The 15,345-nt window shown below is 42.7% G+C and overlaps 1 protein-coding gene and 1 long non-coding RNA gene across 2 annotated transcripts; one reads left to right on the top strand and one right to left on the bottom strand.

Annotated features, from left to right (window-relative positions):
- Positions 1–3,451: 3,451 nt before the first annotated feature.
- Positions 3,452–5,896, bottom strand: LOC306941383. Its single transcript, XR_013792132.1, has 3 exons — positions 5,267–5,896; positions 4,955–5,013; positions 3,452–3,651 (listed from the first exon to the last, which is right to left on the bottom strand). It is a non-coding gene; the product is annotated as an uncharacterized lncRNA (long non-coding RNA).
- Positions 5,897–12,443: 6,547 nt separating this feature from the next.
- tcf21 (transcription factor 21) lies at positions 12,444–14,268 on the top strand (the record flags this gene model as incomplete). The annotated part of the gene is made up of 2 exons (XM_079525793.1): positions 12,444–12,887; positions 13,987–14,268. The coding sequence occupies 2 exons, from the start codon at positions 12,444–12,446 to the stop codon at positions 14,074–14,076; spliced, it is 534 nt and encodes a 177-aa protein (XP_079381919.1). The 3' UTR covers positions 14,077–14,268.
- Between the last annotated feature and the right edge of the window lie 1,077 nt (positions 14,269–15,345).

Genomic DNA, 15,345 nt, shown 5'->3' with positions numbered 1-15,345 from the left:
ACACACACACGCACACACACACACACACACACACACACACACACACACACACACACACACAGAGAAACGGAGCTGTAATTCTGCTCAAGTCACAAGTTCGAGCAGAGGTTGTAACAGGGATATACTTTCATGTGTTAGGGGGCGGGGTATGAAAGAACTTGTGTCATGTATAAAACACACACACACACACACACACACGCACACGCACACGCACACGCACACACACACACACACGCACACGCACACACACACACACGCACACGCACACACACACGCACACACACGCACACACACACACACACACACACACACACACACGATGCAAAAGCAGCTGTGTCACATCTCTCTTAGTTCCGAGAAGCAGTGTTGACTGAGCACTGAGACAGCCTCCATGAGAGAGAGAGAGAGAGAGAGAGAGAGAGAGAGAGAGAGAGAGAGAGAGAGAGAGAGAGAGGAGAGAGAGAGAGAGAGAGAGAGAGAGAGAGAGAGAGAGAGAGAGAGAGAGAGAGAGAGAGAGAGAGAGAGAGAGAGGAGAGAGAGAGAGAGAGAGAGAGAGAGAGAGAGAGATTCCTGCATTCAACATTTTACTTGAGTAAAGTACTTACTGCTTATAGTACCAAACTTAAAAGTATTCATAATGCAGAATGGCCCATTTCACATGTTGTCATCACCTACTGTACCTATTCACTGTTTTATTGATTTTATTCCTTGGTCCTATAGCCTTTTCTTACTGTTTTTTTCTCCCTGATAATGTAGTTTTTCTTTTGACATATTACATTATTATTCAGCTATGGCTGCTTCTATTATATCACTTTAATGTCACACCTTATTACAATATAGTGTAGTTTAACCTATCTCAATATTACTTTATACTAAGTATATACAATATTAATATACTGTCTCAATAGTATAATGGAATGTATACGTTTAGTAAATCATAATCTAAGTCTGCAAAGTAACTTACAATATTTGCCTCATGGGATGTAGTCCAGTTGAAGTATAAAGTGTTGCCAAATAAAGTAAATAAATAAAGTTTACAAAGATATCTGGACTGGTGTAAATATTCTTGGTACTTTCCACCACTGCTCTAAGAGTTACAAATCAATATTCTTTACAGCGTATGAGGCTCTTACTGTCCTCTTCTGTTCCCAGTTTCACTTCAATTTCACTTGAAAAACACTTACCCAAAAGTCCCCAAAATGTGATGACCTCATCACATCCGTGATGACGGCTATAGGCCGTTTTTAGCCCAAGGAGAGTTTTTTGTGCAAAACTAATGCTTGGAATGGATTCAGAATCACGAAAAACCCATGTTTGACACGTCACATGCTACTTAAAGCAGGGGTTCTCAACCCGTGGGTCGCGACCCCTCGGGGGGTCGCCAAATTATTTTAGGGGGTCCCCAAATTATTTTAAAAAAAAAAAAGAAAAAAAAAATATTTTCACGATTTTTCAAAAATAGCAGACCTACAAGCTCGTAGCGCGCCACTCGGTGGCGCGCTATGAGCTTGTAGATCTGCTATTTTTAAATAGCTAAATTATAACAATGCTTAAAACACCAAAAGGGGTTCCCGCCCAAAATGGTTTAAGGTTATTGTAGCAGTCAATTTATATTGGGGGTCGGGAGGGGGCGGGGCGGGGGTCCCGAGACGTTGCCAAAGCATTTTCGGGGGTCCCCGGCCAAAAACGTTGAGAACCCCTGACTTAAAGCATAATGAAATTTAGAAAAGATTGCCTTATAATAGGTTGTCAATGGTGGCATCTTGGATTAAGGCAAATTTAGGGTATTTGCAGTGAGCAGATTAGGGTAGATGTTTTATTCTGGCTAGTAGACCTATAGGGCTCCATTTTTGTCGCCACCGTTTCCCGCAACGCAATTCAGCCGCTGCCCGAAAATTACGAGTATAGGAGCTTGCTCTGTCCCTTAAAGGATCAGTTCGCCACTATAACATGGCATTTGTCATGCTTTAGTATGATATCCGGTCATGAAAAAAAATATAAATATTTTCATTTGGCGATATAGTGGCTGACAACGGCTCATGTAACGAGCCGAGGAACGGTGCGCTCATTTCCTACATTACCCACAGTGCATTGCGCGACAGACAGACAGGCAGCCCCAGGCACCCAGGAAGCTGAAAGTTTCTCGTGTTGTTGTTTGGAGTTGCAAGCGATAGAAGTAATAATAGCTAATATTTAGGGGTAGTAATAGTAACAGCAGTAGTGGTGGTATAGTAGTTAGTAGCCTAGTCTCTGGTAGTAAGTAAGTAGCGGTAATAGTAGTGAGTTCGAACGTGCGTCGGACTCGAGATGCCACTGGCTGGCTTTGTTTTTAGAACTCGTTATGACGAAAATACAGATGCAATCATCCAGCTTTACTCTGTACTGTACTCGGACCACTTTGGGTGTGCAGTGAACATTTCACCACCGCAGATATCTTCCAGTTCGACCGCAATCTAATGGAATAATTGACCGGATCATCATCATCGAAGCAGAACAGAGGTATGTCGTAATAAACTAAAGCTACGACCACATGCATTTCCTTTCAAAATACATGGTTGTTGTTACACGTGGTTGTTGTTGTGATGTCTATAAATGAATTTGACATGCCGAGTGTCTCTGATGCTTACAGCTAAAGACCTTTTTTGCTGTTTGTAACTGGAACACCCTCCACATAAACACCACCATTTTTCCTAGCTCTGGTCCATAGCCCTGCAGAAGGCTATGGACCAGAGCTACATTTTTCCATATCAAGCTTCAAACTACAAACCAAACATAAAAGCATTTACAACCGGGAAAGCATCTGTATTAGCATTGGCTATTCAAAAATAGCAGATATACAAGCTCAGTGCGTCACTTGGTGCCGTGCTGCGAGCTTGTATACATTTGCAAAAATGAAAAACCTTATATTGTTTACCATATTGTCTCATGATTGGTCAGATAGGCCCATAATTGCATAATACTTTATTTGATGCAGGAGCTGAGGTCTCGGTGGCTGTCTTCGACTCAAGAGATGAAGAAGTGGCTTTCAAGGAACTCCCATGAAGTATACAGTATATTATATAGATACAATTTACTTTGTATGTTGCTGTTGTACACAATCTGGATTGATAAATCAATGTACTACTCTACTCCTAAGCCTTTACCAATATTGTCGTGCTTTTACTGAAGTACATTTTAAATTCTGGACTTTTACTTGTAACAGAGTATTTCTATATAGCAATATTGATACTTTTTCTTCTGGGATTCTGATTTTTGTAATCTGAGTAGAGGACAGACTTTGCCTGTGTGGCCTTGTTTTTTAAACCTTATGTTACAGTACAATAAAACACATTCACTTATTTCCATTGTGGTCTTGTTTGCATTCAGATGTGAATGAGTATTAGGAATTGGTCAAAATGTATAAATACCATACGCCTACATGAGATAAAATAAAACAAACTTGTCATCAAATCAACTATCTTTTAATAGTACTGATTTACATAAATCTACAGATATATATAAAAACAGGGGTCTATGGTTGAACTGGAAACTAACAAACTAGATGTTCTATAGTCAGAGGTCACTGAGGCAGGTGGTTTTTCAGGCTTTCTGCATGATGACACATCACTGGAGCTGCTTCTGGCCGAGACAGGACAGGAGCAGACGCACATGCTGTGGTGAGAGAAGACGTAGAGTCAGTAATGGTGAAAGCACTCAAGGATTACTGGAATGGACGATTGAGTGTGTAGGCTATGTACAGTATGTTTCTTTACTGATCAAATTAGTAGGTAGGCTACAACTGAGTATCACATATCAATCATAATAATAAGCAGACTTGGCAACCTGACTGTAGAAAGTAACAGTACAGTAAATAACTTGGGGGTCATTATTCTGAATTGAATTTTAATTCACACAATCATGTTACCAAGATTGCCTTTTTCACCTTTACAAATATTGTATGAATCAGAGCCTGTCAGTCATTAGATGATGCAAAAACACTGATCCACGCCGTTGTTTTTTCTGGGCTTGATTACTGCAATGCACTTTATTCTGGACTGCCAAAGAAAACTACTGACAGATTACAACTTGCGGCAGCCAGAGTTTTAACTAAAACTAAGAGTGTCACGGCATTGGCTTCCGGTTGTTTTTAGGATTGATTTTACAATTATTGGTCTGCATCTGTGACCTTCCGACCTACATGACTGCCTGCCTAGATATGTCCCAAACCACCCCCTCAGGTCCTCACAGCTGGCTTGCTCGATGTGCCTAACAAATGGCAACAAAAAAACACAGTGAAGCAGTTTTCAGCTTCTACGGGCCGACGGCGACACGGCGTGGAACAAACTCCCACTGTACCTTTGACAGGCAGTCTCTAGACATTTTAAATACACTCTTGCTTTTAGATTTATTCATGTCCTCACTATTGCATTACTGCCATTTCAATGTTTTATGCCTTGCGTTTTTTTTTTCACCATTGCTCTGTAAAGCACTTTGAGCTGCATGTCATGAAAGGTGCGATACAAATAGTTTTATTATTATTCAGTGCAAGGAACTTTGCTTGTGTAATTTGTACAATGTTGTCATCAGTTTTATAGTTTGTTGATTACTTTTGATGCAGTAATGATCTTTTTTTTTTCTTTTGAGATATTACAAAAGGTTAAAAGTCAATTCACCGTCATCTAGTGTGATTTACAGATACAATTCAATACTACAGTGTGAAACCGTCTGTGTGAGACACAGTAGGCCTATAGTATAAATGACAGTATATTTACTACATTTTACAGGACTTTGGTTGACCACTGACTGGTCTTTGTAAAAGCATATATAAATATATGAACCTTTATTGAAAATGATATGCCCTTGAGACGTGTCATCTAGTTTTCTAGGGGGTCAAACAAAATAGGGTCAAACAAAATACAGCAAATACAGTAATGTGCTTTATGTATAAAGTTTGAGTTGAGTATGTATGGCTCACCATCAGTCCATCAAAGACATCTTCAGCTTCATCAGCCTTCTGTACCCATCTGGGCTGACCTAATGGACACAGGTATAACACTTGAATGTTTACATTGCTAGCCCTGAAACATACGAGCCCATGGCTAACATTGCTTCAGATGGCATGCCATACAGTTTTGAATTGAATTAATGAATAGTTGAACGAATAGAATATGTTTGGACCGAAAAGTTGTAGGCTGAAGCCGTGCCTAGCCTCTGACACTTTATGTAAACAATACGGTGTGGCGACACACACGTACACAAATAAGCTGTAAATACATTGAACACTTACTTCAATCTGAATGTCCCTCTTCGTCCATCGGGCTTCGGTTGCAACTTCCAGTTTATTTAGGCATCCTGAACGCAGGTTCCCAGTAACACAGTCAACAAACACTATCTGGGCAGAAAAAAACTTTTCCTGGGCAGAAAGGTTTGCATGTGCGACGCACTGGACCAGGGAAAGCTACTAGCTAGGTCGCTCCAGCAGGCAACAGTCCACACATCCAAATGCAGCAACTAGCAGCTGCTCTTGTCCCCGTCACTGCATTTCTTCCTCCGTATATTTCTGGTTCATATAACGACCCTAACGCAGATTCTGCCATTATGTGTAAGGGAAAAATCCCCTGGAGCAGCCATACTGACTCGTTGTTTTCGTTTGTTGTTGTGTAGACAGGGGTGTCCTTCGCGGCTAGGCTAGCTACGGCAAGCCTACCTGTCCATTGTCCCTGTAGTTTCTGAAAGCCTACCGAGTGTCCACCACCTACGTCATTTTTGGACAAATACGTACATGGTGGACAGCTTTGGAAGTGCGCCCACGGAGCTACAGAACACCAATGATAATAAACGGGCGCATTTTAGCATATATGCTAATGATTAAAAACACACAGACTAGGTTGAATAGTGGCGAAGTGGTCCTTTAATGGTATTTTGGTCCAGCGTCACCCGCTATCTATTTTGCCGACACCAGTATTTGCGCCTAGAGTTGTGGTCATGGGCGTGTTGGCACGCTTTCCCCTAAATTGCTATTTTGGTCACATACATTTGGGAAGTCGATAGTGGTGTTTAAGGGCTCCATGTGTATTTAGAAAGATCGAACAAAAATGGAGCCCCTAATGAACTGTCAGAATCAGTTGAGAAACAAAATAAAGTAATTTATTCCAACCTCTGCCATTTAATTATTGGACTAATGCTATCAAGGCCAAGATGCTGAAGCCCAAGATAAAACCAGCCATGAAGTCATGCTGCTGCATCTTTCAAAGCATAAATTGAATCATAAAGACTTGCGTTCAATACTGGCTTAAAAATTAAAACATGTTTCAAATACAGGTAGTATAGTCAATCTGTATCATCACTCTGCTCTGATTGGTCCTTGTGGTGTTCATGGACGAGAGAGCGCCATATACAGCCAATCCCAAGGGAGCATTTACAAAGCCCCCTCGAGCATGCACACGCACGCACGCACGCACGCACGCACGCACGCACGCACGCACGCACGCACGCACAGACACACACACACACACACACACACACACACACACACACACACACACACACACACACACACACACGCAGACACATTATAGTGACCCTCTCCAGCTCCCTCAAACTGTGAGGACAAGGCTTCCATGTCATTAACCTGTAATATGACAGAACATATTAGTTATGTTCATGGACATTGCCTCACACCGGATGTCGCTGTCATTGGACTTCAAAGGTTTATGATCTTGTGAAAACGAAACATCTCCACTCCCTTTAACCACATCATTCTCTATTATTGCCCAGAATATCCATCATCCGTTTTCTTTTTCTTGTTTCTCCCCACTTGGCTCTCACACAGCTAAGATATTCAGTGTTCATTTCCCGTTTGTAAACTCACAAACGGTCCAAACGGACCGTCCATTTGGCTACATTTGTACATTGTATTTGACTGACTGTGCACTCCCACCGCGGCTTCTTTGCACTTCATGCAACCTCCCTAACAAGTTATTTCTGTGGTGTCCTTTTCACCTTCTCATCCTGCAGCTAATGTTGATGTTACTGTGTTTTGCGAGTGTTTTGTTCTTATTCTCATGTATCGTCACAAAGCAAAGCAGTCTGTGACTGTGTGTGAGGCAGAGAGAGAGCTGCTTCAACCACAAAGCAGTCTGTGACTGTGTGTGAGGCAGAGAGAGAGCTGCTTCAACCACAAAGCAGTCTGTGACTGTGTGTGAGGCAGAGAGAGAGAGCTGCTTCAACCACAAAGCAGCCTGTGACTGTGTGTGAGGCAGAGAGAGAGCTGCTTCAACCACAAAGCAGTCTGTGACTGTATGTGAGGCAGAGAGAGAGAGATAGCTGCTTCAACCTACCAAGCCCAGGGACAAATTAGAGGAAATTGGACCGCGCGGTACTATAGGTTTGGGCTCCTGGGGCCCTAGCTTCATGGGCCATTGATTTTGTTAAATTTAGTTCAAAAAGATGATAAAAACATGAACATGTCGCGCACATGCGCGCTATGGGGGCCCTGCACAAATGACCGGCCCAGGGGCCCTCCCTCGTGGGGGTGAATCCGTCCCTGGCCAAGCCAGAACTAAGAAAGGTGTGCTCCGCATGGGACAATAGGCCATTGTGACGTGGGGCTTAATGATCACTCTATTGGCTAAATGTATAAATTTAACACTCCAATGTCATTCCAATAACTGACTTGGTTCAGATTGTGGGCATTCTTCTCATATATACTTTACAAACCAACCCGTCCTTATGTATCTCAAAATATTTGTCTCAACACAGGCATGCAGCTGTTCTTCTGTGTGTGTGTGTGTGTGTGTGTGTGTGTGTGTGTGTGTGTGTGTGTGTGTGTGTGTGTGTGTGTGTGTGTGTGTGTGTGTGTGTGTGTGTGTGTGTGTGTGTCAGTCGGACGGACAGATGGACGGACGGACGGACAGATGGACGGACGGACGGACGGAGAGAGAGAGAGAGAGAGAGAGAGAGAGAGAGAGAGATGATAATGAGTGTATGGTATGGTAATGACCCCGGCCAGGGCATTGGGTGTCCCCCTCGGTGGCCGTGCTAAAAACATCTGGAACCCGTCTCTTCCTGGTGACATCACATGACCGGCATGACCTCTCACCCCAAACCGGCTAATTAGCAGTGTGTCCCTCCATAACTGTCTGGACGGTCCCTCCTTCAGTCGCTCACAATCCCCCCCATTCCCCCCCCGTTCCCCCTGTTCCCCCTCACTCATATCCACCTGTTCCTCCATGTCACTGGGGGGGGGGGGGGGGGTCTGAGTCACTGGGAAAGAGTCACTGGAAATGTTTCCTATTCGTTGCTGAACAATTGCACAAAACACTGCAGCACTACTTTGTCACAATATGACCAATAGCAAAACTTAGCCGATCTACAATTGAGCTCAGTATTATAAGCTTGAAGATTGCCTGCATGTTTTTGCTATTTTGGGGGCTTTTTAGAATACAAATAGAAAATCACATCTGTGTGAAGTGAGGGGCGCTCTTATGGCGCCCCATTCATTGTCAATGGCATTTAATGTTTGTGTATAAGATCAAGAATCTACACTATAGCTGAAGATAGGAGGGGCTAGCGCCCCTCAAACATATAGGACACATTCTGAAAATGGGTATGTATAATGCACAGTACACTGCGGCTATATATATATATATATATATATATATATATATGTATACAGCCTGTAAACCCAACAGCTGTGCTGTTTGTGAAACAAGCTCCGAGCTGAAACCCTTTACTTTTTGTGGTATAAAAGCGCACAAACTTTCTTCTGTCCTGCATGCCATGATCTCCTTGTGCCTCCCGCTTTCATAATTATTGTAATCTTGGAAAAGAAATTACATGGTGGGAACTATGCACAAAAACGAATTATTGTCAGTTTTTACTTGACAATAAAGTTGATTCTGAAATTGGGTCCAAAATAGGGATAATTGGTCTATATGGTCTGGAGCCCCGGGCTAAGATGCTGGGTTAACTGTAGTTAACCCTGGCAAACATGCACACTCGAAGCACACATGATGCAGTCAAACATGAGGATTATTTGCGTGACGATCATGTGTGTCTTTGTTTGGGTAACGATGAGTAAAGACATTTTTTTTAAATGGCATCACATCACATGTGTTTTATCAGTATCAGCCAGCATAGACTGCATGCACTATTTTAATCTCTCTCTCTCTCTCTCTCCCTGGTGAATATCCATGTATCTCATGAGGTGATCATCAATCTAACAGGCTCTATTATTCTTCTCCACTAAGTGCTTTGATTTCATGCCCACCCAGGAGATTATGACCCCTCCCTCACTCCCCTCCAAACTCCACTCCATTTCTTCACCTATATCTCTGTTTCTCTGTTTTTTGACTCTCTCTCTCTCTCTCTCTCTCTCTCTCTCTCTCTCTCTCTCTCTCTCTCTCCCTCTCTCTCTCTCTCTCTCTCTCTCTCTCTCTCTCTCCAACCACACCTCGTACTTAAACTTTTCATTTTGAACTCCCTTTGAAACTATAGAACTATATGAGAATAGATAAGCACAGTTATGTGGGTGGTTTATATATGATATCATATATAGCTGACTTGGTTTAAATAATGGTGGTGATAATAGATCAGGGCTTCTCAAACTGGGGTCTGGGGACCCCCAGTGTTCCTTGAAGGGGGTCCCATGCAAAATTAGTTAATATATTGTTATTATAATTTTTGGGGCTTTTTGCCTTACGGGGAGAGAGATGGGGGGAAGACACAAAGTAAAGTTTGTTGGGATCGGGACTCAAACCCACGACACAATGTCATGGATGGATTACCAGCCACGGTGCCTGGACCGCTGCGCTAAGCCGGCCCAGGCTAGCAAAATCATTTCAACCACTTTACAGTATAGCTATTTGAAAATAGCAGATCTATAAGCTCACAATGCTATTTCTAGTCTAAAAAATCACACCCGTGTGAAGTGAGGGGCGTTAATATATTAAAGTCTAACTCATTGATTGATTAGGTGATGTATAATGGTGATGTATAGCCTACACGGTGTACGGTGCCAACACAAACATTAAATGCCATTAACAATAAAGAGACAATGGCGTCGTAATGAGTTACATTATGACCCTTCATTGTCAATGGCGTTTACAAAACAAACATTGAACTAAAGACAAACATTAAACCTGTGTATAGGAGGGGCTGGCGCCCCTCAAAAATAATTTGAGAAATTTTGAATGTATACGGAGGTCTCTGGCACAAAATAATGGTGTTCCTGGTCACATATACATATTAATTTAAACATATTAATCATGCAGTAAATGTGATGAGCACTGGAGGCTGTTTAGCTGCATGCACAAAGACAGCGGAAGGAAGCATGCAGGCAGGCAGAGGGCAGCCCTCTGGAGACGCACGACTTATCCTCACAGACACGTGGGTTGTTCTGCAACAGTGACATATAGGCCCATACATCTGGAGGGTCACTACCACCACACGCACGCACGCGCGCGCACGCACGCACACGCACGCACGCACGCACACGCACACACGCACGCACGCACGCACGCACGCACACACACACGCACGCACACACACACGCACACACACATGCACACACAGAGAGAGAGTGATGAATTCACACTCTCTATATAGCTGCTTGATGTAAAATGTATTTATCTGTTCATTTAACCATTTTTAACTGTGCAGTATAATTATGTAACCAAATATTGTTGAATGTTGTACATTCTTCAGAGTTAAATGAATTAACAATTTTGGGCTCCTGGCAGGTAGGCTATTCACACTATCTCTGTTATTATAATATAGGTCTATACACTAATGATAATCAAGCAAAGCAATGCAAGTGACAAAACAAAATCTGAATCCCCCACCCACCCCTTTTTGCCCTCACTGTATCCTCTCTTATGATGATTTCCTGTTTTTGGCTATAAGTTCGTAAGTCTCTAAATGTTATGATGAATTGAAAACGGAACGGACCCTCTTGTAAACAAGTGTAATGCTTCATGCAGTTCTTGTATTGAGTTGTGCTATACTGTAATTCTGCAGAATGTTAATAAATACTTCAATCAATCAATATGTTTCAAGAGCAGAGACAATTAGATTAATTAACTCCCCTCTTGCACGTGACAGGCAAGCATCATCCATCTTTTCCCCCCCTTCTAACACCCTAAGCCCCCTCCACTTAAAGCCTGCTCCATGCGTGTTGTTTGGGCTTGCAGTGAGAGAGATAGGGCCTACATGTGCGCTGCGCTGAGCATCGGTGTGGAATGACGTGGAAGGACAAACAGCGGTTCTGGGGGTCCCCGGGGGTCCCCGGACCGGTGTCTGTTACATCTGCAGGGACCGAGGCGCCAGCAGCGCCATTTGAGACCTGACGCGACCCCCGTCTTTGCGTTTTTTATCCCATGTCATTAACTGGCCGCCGGTGTTGAAAGTAATATAGCATGATTAGGCTATAGTCAATTAGAAACTTTAGGCCTTTTAGCCTTATAGCTGCGAGCTATACGGAATGTAACGTTTTTCAGTCAAAACTCAAAAGGCCTAAGAAGACCTAAAATAACAAACAATGGTCTAAAATTAATAATAGGCTAATTTGAAAGTATATATACAATAATAATAATAATAATAATAATAATAATAATAATAATAATAATAATAATAATAATAATAATAATAATAATAATAATAGCAATATCAGTAGTAGGCCTAGCCTACAGTAGGCCCTAATAGTGGGCATGAAGGCAAGGCCCAAATTCTTAATTAAAGCGAATAATATAGCCTATAGTTTTTTCAATAAGCCTGTGTCAATCGAAGTGGCATAAATAACAATTAAGACCATCGAATTAAAATAACAATCTGCTCAATCGAAAACAGCTCTGTAACATATTGTTTTTCTAAGTGTTACAATTAATCTTCTTTCAGCCTATTTTAGACTTTTAGACTTTGAATTCTCAAAGAGTGAAAATCGAGGACCAGCACTAAACTTTTTTGTCGTTTACGCACGACTTATAGGCTATTTGAGAAAAGGCCTAACATTGTAGGCCAATGCATTTTAACCGCTATATAGGTCAATTTTAATTAGCCTATTATTATTTCACCTGACACTATTTTGTTGGTCACTGGTCACTGGTCACTCTTAAACAAATATATGCCTACTAAACTCCCCCCCCCCCCCCCTTCTCCTTTATTTATTAATTTATTTTTGAATAGCACTTTTTTTTTTTTAGAATCCCAGTAGTCCTCCTCCCAGCTTGTGGTAACGCCCCCGGACCGGACCCCGGCGGTCATGAACATAAAAAGTCAGTTCCTTGCAACGCGTGCTTCCAGATAGCTGCCGCGTCTCTCTGTGTGTGTGTGTCTGTGTGCAGTGTGTGTGTCTGTGTGCAGTGTGTGTGTCTGTGTGTGTTTGCCTATAACTCACACCGTTAGTTGCTCCCATGTTTTGAAGCCGGTCCACCGTGACCGAGGCGTCCAGTGAGTCCACATCAGACATGTCCACCGGATCCCTCAGTGACGTCGACGACGAGCTGTTGTTGGACGGGATCTTCTCGAACACGGAGAGCACCGACCAGGAGGAGAGCGAGGATGGAGGAGGAGGACTCGGAGGCTCCGCTCCGGAGCGGAGCGCGGCGGGGAAGAACAAGAAGAAGAAGAAGAGGAGCGCCGCGTCCCGCAAAGGGTCGGACCTGGACGGCGAAGGAGGAGGAGGAGGCAAGCAGGTGCAGAGGAACGCGGCCAACGCGCGGGAGAGGGCGAGGATGCGCGTCCTGTCCAAAGCCTTCACCCGGCTGAAGACCACGCTGCCCTGGGTCCCCGCGGACACCAAGCTGTCCAAGCTGGACACCCTGCGCCTGGCCTCCAGCTACATCCAGCACCTCAGGCAGATACTGGCCAACGACAAGTACGAGAATGGATTTATACACCCCGTCAACCTGGTAAGATTATTTATTTATCAGTGACCCCATGGTTTTATTTCAACCCTTTTTCATATCAAGGCCGATTATTTATTCGGCATTTGAGCCACGGACCACCATTTGATTACATTTAGCCTCTCCGACCCAAAACATTGAATATTTTGTTGTCGTTGGATAAGATTTTGTTCACATTCCATGCTGTATTGATGTTGGTACCATTAGGAGAGAGATAACAGGCATAACGATCAAAATAACAATTCTTCTACATTATCTATAATTGTGTAGACTTCTTGTAAATTAACTAATGCAGATGTTTAACAATAATTTAACTCTTGACAGCATAAAAATGAAACCAAATGGACCCATCCATTTTTAATTTTTACGCTCTCAAGAGTTAAAGATCTAATAAGGGTCCATTTGGTTACCATGCAACTCTCCATCATTTAGCTGGGAGACCATGGAACCCCCTCAAGGACCACTGGTGGTCCCCGGACCACTGGTTGAAAACCACTGTATTTATATCATGAACCATGGGCTGCATGAGTCAGAGTCCTGCACGGAGGAGTGAATAATGCTTCTATCCCTTCAATACAAATCTGAAATCTATGGAATTGGGCTCAGAGCATGCAGGTGCTTGCAGGGAGAGGTGGGGAAAACAAATAATTTCCTCAGTTCTGAAGAACTTATGACGTAAAAGCATATATAACCTATTAGGCTATACATATAGATATAGGCCTATTTGTTGGCCAGCCCAAGCCTGCTCAAAATATGCAACATTCCAGTTCACTAGTGATTTGTTTTCAAATAGAATTGAATTACCGGTAAGCATTAAGATATGAGCTGGAACAGCTCTATAGCTCTATAGAAATATGGTTTAAATGTGTTATATTTGTTAGGTTCTTAGCTTACGCATGTTTCATGATAACTACTTTTTATGTATGAAGTATTGCCATCATTTTTGTTCTTGCTTAATGTAAGTCGCTCTGGATTAAGAGCGTCTGCTAAATGCCTAAATTGTATATGTATTCAGGCCATTGCATTGCATGGCCCGGTCCCCTGCTAAAAATGAGATTTCGTGTCATTGAATTGTTTGTAAGTAAAGCATGTGTTTTTTCTTTAGACGTGGCCTTTCATGGTTGCTGGGAAGCCCGAGACCGATTTGAAGGAGATGCTGAACAGTACGAGGCTATGTGGAACAACCATCTCCTAGCCCAGGGAACAGTACGAGGCTATGTGGAACAACCGCCTCCTAACCCAGGGAACGGACACCTCTGAACAGTACGAGGCTATGTGGAACAACCGCCTCCTAGCCCAGGTTCCTAACCCACCTGTTGCAGAAGGACAACACTTTTCCACAGACTTTTGGTTGTATAGTTTCAGATGACGATCGATGGACAGAAATGCCAACACGTTCTCATCTCGTCCTCCACAGACTTCTCGAGTGGGAATAACCGAGCGAGCGCGTGCACTCTTTCGTGCGTTCCTGTAAAGATTATATGTTTTATTTAAATGTCTTTCCTGTGCCACTTAACTGTCTTTGCTGGTTCAAAGATAACATGTGTGCTTTTAGTTTGTTTTATACCCTTCAGAAGTGCTATTAGACCTATGTTTTTTTTCCTCCTCCACACGAATGGGCCTGTTTTGAGGCTACATGATGATGACATTGGAACTTAAGTGCACATGAAATATTCAAGTGTCCTGTCAAAGGCTCAAGTAGATTACATGTATATAAAAATATATTGGCTACATTTTTTTTACTCTGCGTCCAGGACTAAAGAATGCCTTTTCATTTGACTCGTTTCTTTCTTTGCTGCAGTGAGTGTGGGCCAGTTCTTTGACCTGGTTAACCTCTCTTATCACACCATCCCTTCAAAATGTCCTACGGCAAAGACTCGTGCGGCTACAAAGAGTGTCAGTGCACAGATAAGTGTTGCGCTATTTGTTTTCTTAATCTCTTAAAGTCAACAGTGGACGCCGTTACCACCAGATAAACAAATTGCTGCAATCAGGGATGATTTAGGTGCTTTTGAAAGTCCTCGATCGTGGAGGCTGTTTGTCATTAAGGCCAAAATAACAGAGGGTTTGTCTTATAATGAACTTTAGTTTCTTTGCCCATTTAATACATTTATATTGTAATTGCGAAGGTATGTTACACATGCAAGAGGTTTGTTGTTTGAGGTCAGACATTTTGAAAGTGGTAAATGTCCACACTGTGCTTAATCCCGCCCCAGACACGTTGTTTAATTCAGCGGGTTATGACCGCTGTGTTTACATTCTGCCGACAGTTATTTATGCAGTGTCCGCTGGCGAGAGAGGAGGCGTATATGACTCAAGTTCTCTCTCTCAACTCTCTCTCTCTCTCTCTCTCTCTCTCTCACACACACACACACACACCCACACACACTGTTAGATTTAATAAGATCCCTGTTTTAGTCTATTTTATATAGCCTATAGGCCTATAAAGTAGCCTACTTTCTTG

The sequence above is a fragment of the Electrona antarctica genome, assembly GCF_951216825.1.
Source record: "Electrona antarctica genome assembly, chromosome: 17".
Lineage (NCBI taxonomy): Eukaryota > Metazoa > Chordata > Actinopteri > Myctophiformes > Myctophidae > Electrona > Electrona antarctica.
This window is presented reverse-complemented; position numbering and strand designations above follow the sequence as displayed.